At 47.4% G+C, this 17,481-nt stretch overlaps 1 protein-coding gene across 2 annotated transcripts; it reads right to left on the reverse strand.

The window, feature by feature from the left end:
* Positions 1-917: 917 nt before the first annotated feature.
* On the reverse strand, positions 918-17,481 carry DNAJB13 (DnaJ heat shock protein family (Hsp40) member B13). Of its 2 annotated transcripts, XM_063127873.1 has the most exons (8): positions 17,287-17,481; positions 13,783-13,886; positions 9,641-9,802; positions 6,501-6,658; positions 4,316-4,429; positions 3,446-3,559; positions 2,169-2,245; positions 918-1,120 (listed from the first exon to the last, which is right to left on the reverse strand). In XM_063127873.1, the coding sequence occupies exons 1-8, from the start codon at positions 17,352-17,354 to the stop codon at positions 967-969; spliced, it is 951 nt and encodes a 316-aa protein (XP_062983943.1). In that variant the 5' UTR covers positions 17,355-17,481; the 3' UTR covers positions 918-966. The 2 variants fall into 2 exon arrangements, with proteins under 2 accessions (XP_062983943.1, XP_062983946.1); XM_063127876.1 differs by lacking the exon at positions 9,641-9,802.

Below are 17,481 nucleotides of genomic sequence, written 5' to 3' on the forward strand. Positions count from 1 at the left end.
TAAACAAAAGAACGTTTGTTTTGTGCATGTCTGTTTTTTTAAATAAAGCTCAACTAGAAAGCTCAACTTCTCTGGTCAGTGCAATTTCTCTCCCCACCCCGCTGAATTGTCTATTGCAGGTTTCCCCAAGTTGTTGCCTTCCAGATGTTTTGGACTACAACTCCCAGCATCCCTGACCACTGGTCACACTGGTTGGGGATGATGGGAGTTGAAGCCTAAAACATCTAGAAGGCAGCAGATTGGGGAATGTGCAGTGTAACTTCAAGCCAGCATGGGTGTACCTGGATGAATCATAAACCACCCAGAGAGCTTCGGCTATGGGGCAGTATATAAATGTAATAAATGTAAATCATAGAATCATAGTAGAGTTGGAAGGGGCCTCTAAGGCCATCAAGTCCAAACCCCCACCCCCCGCTCAATGCAGGAATCCACCCTAAGGCATACCTGACAGATGGTTGTCCAGCTGCCTCTTGAAGGCCTCCAGTGTGGGAGAGCCCCACACGGAATTCTGAATTCACACTGATGTCTGAATTCAGATATTAGCTAGATTGGGGGCCCTGCATTACGCTGTCCTGTGGAAGGATCTGACTTTTGTTCTATGGGGTCTAACACCAAGTATGAACCCGATCTAGTAGTTGCAGGGTTTTGAGTGGCCCACAGACTTAAGAACACTTCATATGTGGTTGCAAGCCACAGGGGTCAGTTTAAAAACCCAAAAGTCCCGAGAGAAATGCCTTGATCCAGCAACACAGGTCTGTGCATGGAAGCAGCCCCCTGCATGCTCCTCTCCATTGGGACAGTCCTCTTCACGAGTTGGATGCCTCCTTTGAGGGAAGCCTGCCTGTAATCCCCCCTATAATCCGTAGCAAAGGAGGAGGTCTGATACGAATAAAATAGATCTTTTTATTTCTTGTGCAGGAGTCAGGGAAACGACAGCACGGCCACTCTGGCCACAGGTGCTGGTCCTCACGTCAAGAGGGCCTCCCTCAGGAGATCCTTCTTGGCCGGAGTGAGCCGTGCAGGGAAGAGGATGTCGAAGTACATGATCAGATCCCCCTTGCAGGTGGGGTCCCTGGACAACGGCATCCCTTCTCCGGGCACGATTTTGAAGTACTTTGGGCTGTAAAGGCAAGACAGAGGCCAGAGTCAGGAAGTGGGAGAAGAGAGGAAGCTCAGGTGACTTCAAGACAAAGCGGGAGAAGAGAACCGCTTCGCTTCGCTATAGCCACCTACTCTTGCCCTCCAAATGTGGGACCGCAACTCCTCCATCTTTCCCAGGGAAGAATGAGGGGTGTTGCAGTGTTCCCCAGCCTGGGGTTGGGACCGTGCTACATGAAGAACAGTTGCCGCACCACTTTCCCAACTGAAGTGTCAATTTTCATGGCCACTTCCACGACTCACTCATTTCTTTTCCTTTTGTATGCAGGATGAGAGTCTTATCTGAGGCTGTGATCCTAGGCACACTTACATGGGAGTAGGGCTGTCAAAGGAATCCATTTGTGGGATGGAAGAGCTTTCATCAGCTAGCAGCCCACCCCGCCCCACCCCAGACTTCGTTCCATTTTCCGCTAACTGTCCCAACATGTTCAGCAGCGAGTTGGGCCAGTTAGCAGATTTTCCCTATTTTTCCATCGGCGTGACTAATGGACACAATTTGCACGAATTATGCAAATTTGTGCAAATTTCAGCTGCGAATTCTGCGAATCTATTTGCGCAAATTGTGGCGCGAAGCAAAAAAAAGAAAAGCTAAACCATGCCAAGAGTTTGGGGGGAAACCCTGGCTTGGCTCATGAACATAAGCGGCGTCACGCAGGCAGCGGAAATCGGCTGAGATCAAAAGAGCTGGAATTCTAGACATGGACATCCCTACGTAGGAGTAAGGCAGACTGAGCTTGGGGGGGGGAGGGAATTCAGCTTCTGGCTTGTGGTCTAAGGCTACGATTGCGTGGCTGCAAGGCCTAGCAAGGCCTCGTCCTCCCCTGAAACGGCGGACGGCCCTCTAGAACTCCTCAGCCAAACGCCCTTCAAGGCGGCCCCGTGATGGGGCTGTGTTGCCAGCAGTAACTACGGAAAGGGCTCTTCCTTTGCCTGGTGTTTGCTTTTCCTTAGTTGGCAACCATGCCTCCCCCTTCCCCGTTTCCCGGACAAGGGCTCCGGGGGCCACTCACTGGACAATGTCGTTGATGGGGATGTTGAGCAGTCTCTCGTCCAGCGTCCTCACGTCCACATTGCAGCCAATCAGAGCCTGCGAGACACGGTCGGGGCTAGGCTATCGTTCCCTGCAGTTTTGATAGCTGAGGTGCGATTAGGTGGAGGGTTAAAAGGGGAGGGTTGCTTGCTGCTTGCACCCCAAAAGGCTGGCTTTTGGCAGAGTCAAAGCAAAGAACCCTCTGCTCTCGGCAGAAGCCGCCCGCCATGTTTCTGCTGGGGGTGCCTCTTGGTTGCAAGCAGGCCAAACCCATCGCTGGGATTCGTGCAGGGGGGCGACATGCAGCCTCCTTGGAGAAAGGGAAATTCTGAGTCTCTGCAGCAGGGGTGGCTCAATCATAGAATCATAGAATAGCAGAGTTGGAAGGGGCCTACAAGGCCATCGAGTCCAACCCCCTGCTCAATGCAGGAATCCACCCTAAAGCATCCCTGACAGATGGTTGTCCAGCTGCCTCTAGTGTGGGAGAGCCCACAAGCTCCCTAGGTAACTGGTTCCATTGTCGTACTGCTCTAACAGTCAGGAAGCTTTTCCTGATGTCCAGCTGGAATCTGGCTTCCTTTAACTTGAGCCCGTTATTCCGTGTTCTGCACTCTGGGAGGATCGAGAAGAGTTCCTGGCCCTCCTCTGTGGGACAACCTTTTAAGTCTTTGAAGAGTGCTCTCATGTCTCTCCTCAATCTTCTCTTCTCCAGGCTAAACCTGCCCAGTTCTTTCAGTCTCTCTTCATAGGGCTTTGTTTCCAGACCCCTGATCATCCTGGTTGCCAATGATGCGGCGATGCCCAACGCAGAGAGAAGGGAGAATGATCCATCCCCAACAGAGGTGGAACTGTAGGCAGCCGCGTCAGGCCCACCATGGTGACCTCTGGCTGGAGGGCGGCTGCCTGGCCCAGGTAAGACCGGCTAATGGGCATTGTAGTCCCGTACGTCGATGGCAGAGTTAGAGTGAAATTGCAAGCCAGCCTGTGTGGTTGGGGAAAAGGAGGCCAACACCAAGCGCTGGAGTTCTAACGAAAAACAAAGGAGTTCCTGCAAGCCTAAAGGTTGCCCACCTCTGCCGTCGGGGTGCGCTGGACCCCTTCCCAATTTTATTAAGGATGGCCTTGCAGCAAATGGCATGTCAGGCAATGCAAAGCATTCTGGATGGAGTAAAGGGACACTCAGGGAGGAAGTGGGTGGGCCAGGGGCCAGGTGGCCCTTTCCACGGCTCCTCCGCGGGTTCTCAATGCCTCCCTTACCTTTCCCAGAGGGAGTTTAGCCGTGTAGATCAAATTGTCATCCTCTCTTTTAAACCTGGGGTGGAGCTTCTCCTTTACGATGAAGATGATGTCCGCTGGGATAATATTTGGTCCCTAAAATAAAGGGCATTAAGAAGCCCAAGGGGGGGAGGGAGGAGAGCTCAGGCGGGCCTGCGTCCAGGACTTGGGGAAGGGCAGGAAATGGGTCCCCCCCACACACACCCGGTTAAGAACATGGGAACAGCCCTGATGCTGGACCAGACCGAGGGTCCATCGAGTCCAGCACTCTGTTCCCACAATGGCCAAGCAGTTGTCGATCAGGGAACCACAAAGCAGGACATGGTGCAACAGCACCCTCCCGCCCATGTTCCCCAGCAACTGGTGCACACAGGCCTACTGCCTCGGATACTGGAGATAGCACATAGCCATCAGGAATCGTAGCCACTGAAAGCCTTCTCCTCCAGGAATTTCTCCAACCCCACTTTAAAGCCAGCCAAATGGGTGGCCATCACCACATCTTGTGTGAGCGAATTCCACAGTTTAGCTCTGCACTGTGTGAAGAAGTCCTTCACACAGGGCGTTTCTCCATCTGGGATAATGCTACATCAGTTGAACTTCCACCAGCTCTTATGTGCCGCCTCTAAGTTAAGCCTACAGTAGGAAGCAGTATCACTTAAAACAGCCTTCCTCAACCTGAGGCGCTCCAGATGTGTTGGACTACAACTCCCAGAATGCCCCAGCCAGCTGGCTGGGGCATTCTGGGAGATGCAGTCCAACACATCTGGAGCGCCCCAGGTTGAGGAAGGCTGACTTAAAAGCTGCTACTGAGAGACCAGTGGGCCAGGAGAACAAGAAAACCCATTGCCTTACCTGATCTCCCTCTTCTTGAAAGGTAATCTTGGTCCCTTGTTTCCACCCTGGCTGTACATCGATCGTGAGAATCTTATCTTTAATCGTGGACGCGTGGCCATCGTCGTTCATCACCTGAGAGATTTAGAAAGCAGACATAGAAAGCCCCAGATTTGGCCAAGCCGGCTAACAGGGAAGTTTTAATGAAACGGAGACTCTTGGGGTAACCACCCGGGCCGTAACGTATAGTACAGTAACCCGGAAAGAAATCTTAGGAAGAAAGAAGATACCTAAAATGGTGTACATATGGTGTACCTGAAGGAACGCCTCCTCCCATATAGAATGATAGAATAGCAGAGTTGGAAGGGGCCTACAAGGCCATCCAGTCTAACCCCCTGCTCAATGCAGGAATCCACCCTAAAAGCATCCCTGGCAGATGGCTGTCCAGCTGCCTCTTGAAGGCCTCTGCCCGGACCCTAAGGTCATCCTCGGGGGTCCTTCTCCGCGAGCCCCTGCCAAAGGAAGTGAGACAGGTGGCTACCAGGAGCAGGGCCTTCTCTGCTGTGGCACCCCAGCTGTGGTATGAGGTCCCTAAGGAGGTTTGCTTGGCACCTACATTATATGCTTTTAGACGCCAGGTGAAGACCTTTTTATTCTCCCAGCCTTTTAACAGTCTATAAATAAATTTTAACTCGGTGTTTTAAATTCCTAATTTTGCATTGCTGCTGTTTTTATCTGGTTGAGCTTTTATATTGTATTTTATATTATGGTTTTATACTGTTGTTTTATACTTTGAATGGTTTTAATTTTTGTGAACCGCCCAGAGAGCTCCGGCTATTGGGCGGTATAGAAATGTAATAAATAAATAAATAATAAATAAAATCTGATGTAAACAGCTAAGCACTGGGTCTTGCCTACAAGCACTGTCCGCTGCTCTTGTTATTAATATGGCGCCAATCACTGTGAAAGGCATTTTATGGTCTCTAATCCAAGGAGCTTACAATCTAAAATCTGATGCTGAGGAAGAGAAGCGAAGGCAAACAGGAGGAAAATCTCCGTTTATTTCATCTTTGCCTCCTTTGGCTTCATTTCAATGGGAAAAGGTTAGTGTTGAAGGAATAACGGGCTCAAGTTAAAGGAAGCCAGATTCCAGCTGGACATCAGGAAAAACTTCCTGACTGTTAGAGCAGTACAGCAATGGAACCAGTTACCTAGGGAGGTTGTGGGCTCTCCCACACTAGAGGCCTTCAAGAGGCAGCTGGACAACCATCTGTCAGGGATGCTTTAGGGTGGATTCCTGCATTGAGCAGGGGGTTGGACTCGATGGCCTCGTAGGCCCCTTCCAACTCTGCTATTCTATGATTCTATGAAAAGATGGGGCATCCCACGGGTGGTCAGGTGGATAGTGCCAGGGATAAAAGGCAACAAGGGAGAAAAGGGGTGGGGCGTCGTTGGAGGGAGAAGGAAACCTTCGGATGGTGAAGCAAGAGTCACGGGGAGGGATGCAAGGCAGGAGGGGTAAGGAGGCAAGGCCAGGAAGGGTAGGGTGACCATATGAAAAAGAGAACAGGGCTCCTGTGTCTTCAACGGTTGTAGAGAAAAGGGAATTTCAGCAGGTGTCATATGCATGCATGCAGCACCTGGTGAAATGCCCTCTTCATCACAACAGGTAAACGTGCAGGAGCCCTGCCCTCTTTTGTATCTGGTCACTCTGAAGGCAGGGCTCCTGCAGCTTTAACAGTTATATTGAAAGGGGAATTTCAGCAGGTGTCATTTGCATGCGTGCAGCACCTGGTGAAATGCCCTCTTCATCACAACAGGTAAAGCTGCAGCAGCTATACAAGAGTAACTAGATACAAAAGAGGGCAGGGCTCCTGCAGCTTTAACTGTTGTGATGAAGAGGGGATTCCCTTTTCTCTACAACTGTTAAAGATACAGGAGCTCCTGTCCTCGTTTCCACATGGTCACCCTAAGGAAGGGTGTTTCCAAGGAGTCTGCGCTGCATCCAGAAAGCCGCTATAACGATGTCATGAGTCTCCCTCCCTCCCTCTCTCCTGCGCACTCACTCACACAGAGGGGCGTCATTAGAATGGTCCCCAAATCTGGCTTTCCCACCTGTGGCACTTGGAACATTTTCGCACAGAATCGGCGCCTTAATGTGGCTGTGAAGCTTCTTCCTCCCTGGCCCCGGAGTTTCTTTCCTTACCCTGCGCGAGATCTTGATTTTCTTGGTGCATCCGTAGAACAAGTCTTCCAGGGAAAGGTAGAGATCCCGCTCTATGGGGGGGTCCTGCTTCTTCATCCCCCTTCCTCGCAGGCCCCCAAAAGCCATGTTCACTTCACCTCCTTCTCCAGTGTAGAACTCTTAAGCCAGAAAAAAAGAAGGATGGTGGCGGGGATTTTAAAAGAAATATGGGGGGATTTTTAAAAAGTATGGGGGGGAATTTTCAAAAAGTATGGGGGGATTTTTAAAAAGTATGGGGGGTTTAACAAAAGTAGGGTGTTTTTTTTTAAAAAAAGTATGGTTTTTATTAAAAAAAAGTATGGGGGGATTTTTAAAAAGTATGGGTTTTTTAAAAAAGGCATGGGGGGATTTTAAAAAAGTATGGGGGATTTTAAAAGAAGTATGGGGGATTTTAAAAAAGTATGGGGGGATTTTAAACGAAGTATGGGGGATTTAAAAAAATGGGGGATTTCAAAAAAGTATGGAGGGATTTTAAAAGAAGTATGGGGGATTTAAAAAGAAGTATGGGGGATTTTAAAAAAACGGGGGATTTAAAAAAAGTATGGGGGATTTTAAAAGAAGTATGGGGGATTTTAAAAAAGTATGGGGGATTTTAAAAAAACCTATGGGGGATTTTTAAAAAAGTATGGGGGGATTTTAAAAGTAGTATGGGGGATTTTAAAAAACGGGGGATTTTTAAAAAGTATGGGGCGTTTTAAAAGAAGTATGGGGGATTTTAAAAGAAGTATGGGGGATTTTAAAAAGTATGGGGGATTTTAAAAAACGGGGGATTTTTAAAAAGTATGGGGGGATTTTAAAAGAAGTATGGGTTTTTTTAAAAAATGAGGGATTTTAAAAGAAGTATGGGGGATTTTAAAAAATATGGGTGTTTTTTTAAAAAATAGTCACTAGCTTTACTTTATAAAGTATGTTTTCTTAGTGCAAAATAAGAGAGTTGGAGGATGAAACGTTTAGCAGTCCTGAACCTCTCAAAAAAAAAGAAAAAGACTGAAGACACATCACTGCTCAGTGTCAGAAAAGAGCAGAGTATGTTGCGCTTCCTCTTTGTGGTGGAACATTCAAGGCAGCTTTTAGGGTGTACCTCCGAAGGAAGTTATTTGGAAACAGGTATACATCTATCAGTGAGACACCCCCCACCCCCACCCCCACCCCCACCCCCAAAATAAACCCCACCATAAATCCCACCCCAAAGATCTTCATTTAAATATTTAAACACTGAACTCAGAAGAAAGTCCCACTGAGTTCAATGAGGCTTACTCTCTAGTAACCAGCTACAGTAGCCTTCCCCGACCTGGTGCCATGCTGTCTGGGGATGATGGGAATATATATATATATATATATATATATATATATATATATATATATAAAACGCTTAGGTATGTTTCCGTAAAGGCTTCAGCTGATACAGGTTGCTAAGCAACAGTAACAACGTGTAACGTCAGCTGATACAGGTTGCTAAGCCCCTCGCCCGACTCCTCCGGGCTCTCCAAAGTAATCCTACCCCCCTTTCTGCCTCTTCGCTCCCCCCAACCCCACGAAGGGGGCAGCGCCACGGTCTGGAGCATGAGCGAGGCATGGCCGGGGCCCTTGGTGGCCGGCCACTCGCCTGCTGCGGGCCTAGGCCCCGGCCAAATCTCAAGCGAGCTGGGCAGGCGGCCCAAGGCTGACAGGAGCCCCGGGGAGAGGGGGACACCTGCTCCCCCTCCCCCGACCTCCCTGCCCCCCAGGTCTGCCAGACGGCGCTGTATCATGATATTTAATTAATAAACTTTAAGATATGCTACAACGGCGTGTGTTACGCCGGGTACAGCTAGTTGTAATATAATACATCTAGAGGGCACCAAACTGGGTTTATTTTATTGTTGTTTGTAACATGCACACACACTCTCTCCCCAAACACACCCATGTATGTATGTATACATACCGAGGCCATAAAAAAAGAGGTTTTCTCCACTTGCCTAAAGATTGCAATAAAGGACGACAAGCAAACATAACCTAGGAGAGAGTTCCATAGCGGAGAGAGGAAGAGGGAGATTGTGGGCTCTCCCACACTAGACGTCTTCAAGAGGCAGCTGGACAACCCTCTGTCAGGGATGCTTTAGGGTGGATTCCTGCATTGAGCAGGGGGTTGGACTAGATGGCCTTGTAGGCCCCTTCCAACTCTGCTATTCTATGATTCTATGAGAGTCCTGAGGCCGGATGAGACCCAGGGTCCATCTAATCCAGCATTCTCGTCACACAGTGGCCATGCAGCTGCCCCAACGGGAAACCCACAAGCAGGACATGAGTACAACAGCACCCTCCCGCCCATGTTCCCCAGCAACCGGCATTCATAGGCACATTACCTGTGATACCAGAGGCAGCAAAGCTCAGTTCTCAGTAGAGGTTAACCTCATTGCTGACCACAGCAGGGGCACCTAAAGTAATACTAATTCTCCCTTTGATTTGCACCCGTGGGGAGCTCCATCAGACGAGGGTTTCATTGCACGCTCGTTACTGGGCACTCATGGATTGTCACGGGTCCCTCTCACAGCACTGTCTGCCTCCCGCCCCTCCTAGCCTTCTTCGCACCACAAAACAACAGCCCAGTAAGTCCGACTTATTTTTAAAGACGGAAGTTGCCACTATCTGCTGCTGCGTGCAGGAGAAGCAGCGGGATCAAAACGGCCCACTGAATGGGCCACGCGCACGTGGTTTACTTCCTCTTTCGAAAGAGGAAGTAATGGGGGACAAATGCGTGGGCGGAGAAGCGACGGTAAGGAAACGCGATTTCCCCCTGCATGATGACACTCGGAAAGATTTGTTTTCAATCTCCCCCCTCCCCCCCCCCCACTGGCTAAGGAAGTGACCCCTTGCGGCTAATCCTGATCGGAAGAGTTTTCAATCCTGTAGGAGTTACAAACCCAGGCGCCTGCGTTGCTTCGGGCTGCAGCAATTCCAGCTGGCGTTTAATAGCCATGAGACAAACTTCCTGCTGCTTCTGGAAAGATCCATTAGAGATCTGCTGCTGGCCAGAGCAGACAATTTTGGACTAGATTAACCAGGTAGGAAAGATCCGAGAGGAAGGAGATATTCTGAGCATCCGTGGCCCTTCGGCTTACCGGCAAAGGGGTTGTCTCCTCCGAAGAACTCCCGGAAGACTTTCTCTGGGTTTCCATGGAACACATAGCCTTCTGTCCAGGGGGTGTCAATCCCAAACTCCAAGGGAATCCCTCCTTTCAGGCCTTCTTCTGCAAATTTATCGTAAATGCTCTTCTTCACCACTACGGAACAAGGAGACACCGTGCATTTGGTCACGGTAGCGGGAGTTTTAGGGGGCATTCAAATACTTACATGGTAAAACGGCATTTATTATTACAGTTATTTATATAATAAATAGTAAACAATCTGGGATCTGTAAGAGATTATTTGGAGCGGGGGGGGGGGAAGCGGAGGATTATCGGTGTCGTGTTTCCAAGCCCTCCTGCCGAGGTGCAAGACAATAAAGAGGCCTGCCAAGTAATCCACAAAACTTTATTCAGCAAACAAATGTCTCTTCACACCTGAAGAGAGCTTAAACATGAGGAACTTCCCCTAGGCTAAAACTTGGCTACCTAATTGGCTACCCAGTTCTGGGCTCCACAATTCAAGAAGGACACAGACAAGCCGGAGTGTGTTCAGAGGAGGGCAACCAGGATGATCAGGGGTCTGGAAACAAAGCCCTATGAAGGGAGACTGAAAGAACTGGGCATGTTTAGCCTGGAGAAGAGAAGATTGAGGGGAGACATGAGAGCACTCTTCAAATCCTTAAAAGGTTGTCACACAGAGGAGGGCCAGGATCTCTTCTCGATCCTCCCAGAGTGCAGGACACGGAATAAGGGGCTCAAGTTAAAGGAAGCCAGATTCCAGCTGGACATCAGGAAAAACTTCCTGACTGTTAGAGCAGTACGACAATGGAACCAGTTCCCTAGGGAGGTGGTGGGCTCTCCCACACTAGAGGCCTTCAAGAGGCAGCTGGACAACCATCTGTCAGGGATGCTTTAGGGTGGATTCCTGCATTGGGCAGGGGGTTGGACTGGATGGCCTTGTAGGCCCCTTCCAACTCTGCTATTCTATGATTCTATAATGGAGACAATTGTCCTTTCAACAAATGGGAAGGTCTTTTCACTGAGTCCCTTACACTTCAGGGAGGATTCTTCTGAAGAAGACTTTGGTGAGAAGCTAGCGGAGCTGATTGCCTCTCGCCTTCTTTGAATCTGCGACGGATTCTGAGATCAGTCAGCTCTGAAGTCCCTTCCCCCTCTGAGGATTGCTGAGTTCCCCCAGACTCTGAGTAGTCAGCATTTTCGTTGATAAGATATGGGGAAGATTCATCCCTGGCTGGTGAAGAGCCCGGGAGAACCTCCTCCCCTGCTTCCTGTGTAGGTTGGCACATTTCTAGTCGTTTCTTCTGGTTCAGAATCTGATTCTGATTGATAGCCTGAAACGCCTTCCCCCACACTAAGTGGAACAGGCCTGATCATGACCATCAGCCGCTTTTCTTATCATACATACACACACACACACACACACACACAGGTAAAGGTTGAAATGCAGGCACTCATCGTGACAGTCCCAGTAGCCACACACCCATGGAGGGACGAAAAATGCAGGCTGCTGTGTTGTCCAAAATCAACAACCCAATTCTAGCCCTTTTCATGTCCACCAGGAGCAGGTCTTTTCCCAAAGCTAAGGGATTTTAATTGCCCATTCTGGACCAAGCCACCCCGAAACAGGGAAAAATATAAGGGGAAATTTATTCCCCCCACCCCGCACAGACCATGAGGATTGCAGCTCAGCTTAAAGGGAACAGGGAAGTCTGGCGGAGGCGCAGGTGATCTCAGCATCCCTCGTAATAAAAAAGTGCCGGTGCTGCGTCCCCATGAGCCCTGGTTCCACTACACCACTGCACACATATTACACACGCCCCTCTCTGCCTACCCTTCATGATTCCCCTCTGCTTCCTCTGTTCTGTCTTCTCCACACCCCACCCTCACAAAAAAATCCATTTGTCCACTTTTTGCAGCATAATTCCACACACATTTTCTCTGACACAATCATAGGAAGTTCAACACACATACATGCAGGCACACAGGCCCATACAACTGTGCATGCGCACGACCTCATTACAAAAGTGTACTTCAAAGGCGCCCTACACAAGTAGACCACTACTACCACCAACAGCCATGACGGCTTTATCCCTGTAGTTACTCGAAGGAAGGGCACTTTTATCCCATACTAAGAATGCTTTTCTTCATTATTAGGCTAACAACTGTTACCCAGAGGACCTTTTCTTCTGCCGCCTCCCCAGACTGTGGAACGGCCTGCCAGGAGAGATTCGTCAATTTAGTCACCTTGCCAAGTTTAAGAAAGCCATAAAGACTGATCTTTTCCGGCAGGCCTACCCAGATGAATTTTAAACCTAAGAATTTTAAGATGTTGCGATCGTTATTTTAATATTGTAGTGGTTTCATATTCTCTTTTAGCCAGTTTTATGTATTGTATTGCTGCATTTAATGTTGGTCTCCGCCTCGATCCAGAGAGAGAGGTGGGTAAGAATTATTATTATCATTTATTACATTTCTATATCACCTCATAGCCGAAGCTCTCTGGGCGGTTTACAAAGATTAAAAAGATTAGATTAAAAAGACTGAACATTAAAAAGCAATATACAAAATTTGAAAACAAAAGCAAAAAAAACCAATTTTTTAAACACTCAGCCAGGCCCAGGCTTGTTTTGGAGTCAGTTAAAACTCAACATATGCTGTTGAATTGCTGGGAGAAAAGGAAAGTCTTGACCTACATTGATGGTGCTATATAAATAAATAATAATAATAATAATAATAATAACAACAATGTTGGTGCCTAGGCTTCATAGAAACAGAGAATCATAGAATAGCAGAGTTGGAAGGGGCCTACAAGACCATCGAGTCCAACCCCCTGCTCAATGCAGGAATCCACCCTAAAGCATCCCTGACAGAGGGTTGTCCAGCTGCCTCTTGGATGCCTCCAGTGTGGGAGAGCCCACCACCTCCCTAGGTAACTGGTTCCATTGTCGTACTGCTCTAACAGTCAGGAAGTTTTTCCCGATGTCCAGCTGGAATCTGGCTTCCTTTAACTTGAGCCCGTTATTCCATGTCCTGCACTCTGGGAGGATCGAGAAGAGATCCTGGCCCTCCTCTGTGTGACAACCTTTTAAGTATTTGAAGAGTGCTAGCATGTCTCCCCTCAATCTTCTCTTCTCCAGGCTAAACATGCCCAGTTCTTTCAGTCTCTCTTCATAGGGCTTTGTTTCCAGACCCCTGATCATCCTGGTTGCCCTACTAAATTATGGAACTTCCCATCGGGGAGACAGTTCCATAATTGGGGGTCCACCACAAAAAAGGCCCTCTACCTTCTTGTTGTTGTTATTGTTGTTGTTGTTATTATCTTTCTTGCTTATGGCGGTTTTTCCAGACGGACATGACAGGCATTGCCAAGTCATGCTGTCTTTTACAGATTCAAGAATTTCCTGACAATTGAGCATGTTTTAAGTATGGCCGCATTCTGGATGTTGGTGTGGATGCATTTCGGTAGGCCGAGTTTCTGAAGGTTTTCTGTATTAGTTAATTCTTTCTTTATCTATTAGTCTTTGCTAGGAATTACAAACAAGATTCTCTGCACTCTCATCAAACTACAATTCCCAGGATTCTTTGGGGAAAGCCAGGGCTGATAAAGTGGTATAAATATAAATGTGACTGATCCAGAATAAGGTAGCTTCCTATGGGCGTCTCTAAATTAAGGGAAAAAACCACAGCCTTACAAGGCTTTTTTTTCCTCAGGTCTTTTTGCATTCACTATGGGCATCTTTAGATGGTGACAGCATGATTTGTAATTGAAAACTTCCCCTCTGGGCAATGCTCCGTAAAGTTCAATGAAACCCTGCCATCTAGTGGCAGAATTAATCCTGCGATTATTTTAAACATTGCATTATCTCTGTTACTGTTTTTAAGCAAGGTTACTGGGGGAAAGTGTGGCAGACGTCCTGGAGGTTGATGGCATCATGTAAAGGACCTGCAAACTTCTGTGAGGGGCCAGTCATGAGTGTGCAATAAATCCCTCATGGAGAGAACCTCCAAGTCCCCTTAAGTGTCCTAACATCACATCTGCAGAGGTCTCCTGGTTTGCAGGTCCTTCTCCAATGCCGCACAGAGCACCAGGATGAAAAGAATCCCCTCCTACTTACGATCGCTCAAGACATCGTAGGCTTCGGCCAGCTGCTTGAACTTTTCTGGTGCCCAGGGCTCCTTATTCTTAAAAGGATGATACTTTAATGCCAACTTCCGGTAACTGCAAAACACAAAATGGGGCTGAAGCCCTTGAGTGGGATTAGGGGGAGGAAGTTCCCCATTTGGGAGAACTTCTGGAAATGGAATTTGGCCCTGTGATGGACTACAATTCCCATCAGCGTCAGCCAGCATGGCCATTGGCTACAGGAGTCCAATATGTCTGGAGGGTGCTGGGTTGGGGGAGGCGGTCACAGATGGTCTAGAAACTAACACAGGCCTGCAGAACCTTTTTCAGCCCGTTTCGAGGAGTTCTTGGGGGGGGTGCGTTCCAGTGGTGGGTGGGGCAAAAGGGGTGGAGCCAAACAGTTCCAGCCTATTTTAGCTTAAAGTTCTCACTGCCAGTAACTAAGTCTTAGGAGAGGCATTTAAACTTTTTAAAATTGGGGGGGGGGGGTGCAAACTCTGGGAAATTTCAAAACGATTGGTGGTTGGAGGATAGGGGGAGGGGCCGGGGGAGGGGCCATCTGGAAAACCAGGGAAGGCAAGAAGAGGAACACTGGAGGGCTGATTGTGACCCCCTAATCTAATACATGGGCATATTTTCACACCCGCCTTGGCTATACAAAATGCAAACCCTATACACACACACGCACATCACACCCATACACATATCATAAATATGAGCAGCCACATCTAAGGCCTGGGGAGTGGAGATTCTCTACCCCACCCCAGAGCCTGCAGTAAATGCTAAAGCATCTGGGCTTTATTTATTGCATTTATATCCCTCGAAGGTGCCCAAGGGAGGCATACATAATCCTCCTCATCCTCTTCATTTTTTTTTATCCACACACCAACAACCCTGTGAGATAGGTTAGGCTGAGAGTCCGTGACTGGCCCAAAGTTACCCATGGCCAGGTGGGGACTAGAACCTGGGTCCAATAGTCTAATCCCCAACGATCATCACAGAACCAGAGAGCTTTGGCTATGGGGCGATATACAAATGCAGGGCTGGGCAGGGGGTCCTCTTGCATCATTTATTTATTTATTTATTACACTTATATACTGCCCCCATAGCCAGAGCTCTCTGGGCGGTTTACAGAAATTCTAAAATTGAGATAAAAACAAGTATGCAAAATTTAAAATTTAAAAACACAGAACATACATACATAAAGCATTAAAAACCGTTAAAAAAATTAACATGTGGGTGATTAAGATGTGCCGCCATATGCCTGGGCAAAGAGGAAAGTCTTAACCTGGCGCCGGAAAGAGACCAGCGTTGGCGTCAAGCGAGCCTCGTCAGGGAGATAATTCCATAGTCTGGGGGCCACCACCGAAAAGGCCCTGTCCCTCCCCCAAGATCATCTCCCCCAAGTCTTCATAAGTCACCACTGCCCTTAAAAAAGAGTGTTGTCTTGCTTGTGTAATGATTTACATTATTATTACTTTATTTCCAGTGAACATGCAAACAATGCCAGCTGTGCCACTTTCTAGAGTCGGAAGACCTAAAGACGGTCGTGCACGCGCTGGTAACTTCGAGGCTCGACTTCTGCAATGCGCTCTATATAGGGCTACCTTTGTGCCTAGTCCGGAAACTTCAACTAGTTCAAAATATGGCAGCCAGGTTGGTCACTGGTACACCTAGGGGTGACCACATCACACCAGTCTTAAAATCTCTTCACTGGCTGCCAATTAGTTTCCGGGCAAAGTACAAAGTGTTGGTTATCACCTTGAAAGCCCTACATGGTTTGGGTCCAGGCTACCTGCGGGATCGCCTTCTCCCGTACAATTCGCCCCGCACACTCAGGTCCTCTGGGGAGAACTTACTCCAGACAACAAAAACAAGGCTGACAACTATTACCCAGAAATACAACTATTTCTTCTGCCGCTCCCAGTTTGTGGAATGGCTTGCCGGGAGAGATTCCTCAACTTCCAGAATTTAAGAAAGCCATAAAGACTACCACCCACTTGAATTTTAAATTTGCCTTTTAATGATGTGCTGCTTTTAGTGAGGTATTGGTTTAAAATGTTTACATTTTTAACATTTTAACAGCATTTAACAACATTAAGTTTGTTTTTAATGTTGTTTTTTAAAATGGATACTGAATTGTTGTTCTTTAAAATGGATACTTTTTTTTTAAATACTGTTTTTATGTTTCGGATGGTTTTTTAAATCTTAAGTATGCAAGATTTAAAAAACCCATCAGAAACATAAAAACAGTATTAAAAAAAACAGTATCCATTTTAAAAAACAACAATTCTGGGGTCCATTAAAAACAAACTTAACGTTTTTAAAATGGATACTCTTTTTTTTAATACTGTTTTTATGTTTCTGATGGGTTTTTAAAATCTTGTATACTTTTTAATGTTTACTATTTTTAACTGTTGTAAACTGCCCAGAGAGCTTCGGCTGCAGGGCGGTATATAAATGTAATAAATAAATAAATAAATAAATGAATGAATGTTTTAATTAGTTGTATGATGTTTGCATTTGTGTTGTGCCCTGCCTCGATCCAGAGGAAGAGGCGGGTTGTTGTTATTATTATTATTATTATTATTATTATTATTATTATTATTATTACCACCATCACACAGAGCCCCAGAAATCTGTGGTACCTTAGATTAACAAACATATTATGGCAGAAGCATCCATGGACACCGTCCACTGCTTCAGGGTCAAACAACACACAACACACACAACATATAACATCATATGTTATATATGTCATTAGGGTGACCCTATGAAAAGGAGGACCGGGCTCCTGTATCTTTAACAGTTGCATAGAAAAGGAAATTTCAGCAGGTGTCATTTGTATATATGGAGAATCTGGTGAAATTTCCTCTTCATCACAACAGTTAAAGCTGCAGGAGCTATACTAGAGTGACCAGATTTAAAAGAGGGCAGGTCTCCTGCAACTTTAACTGGTTTGATGAAGAGGAAATTTCACCAGGTTCCCCATATATACAAATGATACTTGCTGAAATTCCCTTTTCTATACAACTGTTAAAGATATAGGAGCCCTGTCCTCCTTTTCATATGGTCACCCTAATATATGTGTAATGCATGAGGTGTTTTTTTTTCAGCTCCCTCCCCTATATTGAAGGTGTGTGTGTCCCATACTTGTGCATAGAGACCCTTCACATCCTGCCCAGTATCATGGGCGCTATGGCTTGTTGTGGATGTCAAGGGCAGATCCCGACGACCCCTTTCACGTGTATTTTCAAGGTGTTGTGGGGTCATGTGAACACTCTCTCCATATATATATATATATATAGGGAGAAACAGGCATAAAACACGTAGGGAGATAGATATTCACACATTCCTCTGACATACATACACATATAAGGTATAGCATGCCAATGACACCCGAACACGCGTGTTATGCATACACACGTACAAAGTACACGCGTAAGCTAGGTAAGTACACGCTAGGGCTCCCACCCCACCCGGACCCAGGGCTCACGCCTTCTTGATGTCGGCATCTTTGGCGCTGCGGGTGAGCTCCAGCACGGCGTAGTAGTCCTGCCCCATCCCGGCGGCGGCGCCGGCGGCTCCTTCTTCCCGGCCCCGGCGGCCTGCTAGGCCCTCCCGTTGCTATGGACGCCGGCGAAGGCCCCGGTGCATGACGGGAGTTGTAGTCCTCCCTCCCCTGGGTCTT

This window comes from Elgaria multicarinata, chromosome 5 (genome assembly GCF_023053635.1).
Source record: "Elgaria multicarinata webbii isolate HBS135686 ecotype San Diego chromosome 5, rElgMul1.1.pri, whole genome shotgun sequence".
NCBI classification, from domain to species: Eukaryota; Metazoa; Chordata; class Lepidosauria; order Squamata; family Anguidae; genus Elgaria; species Elgaria multicarinata.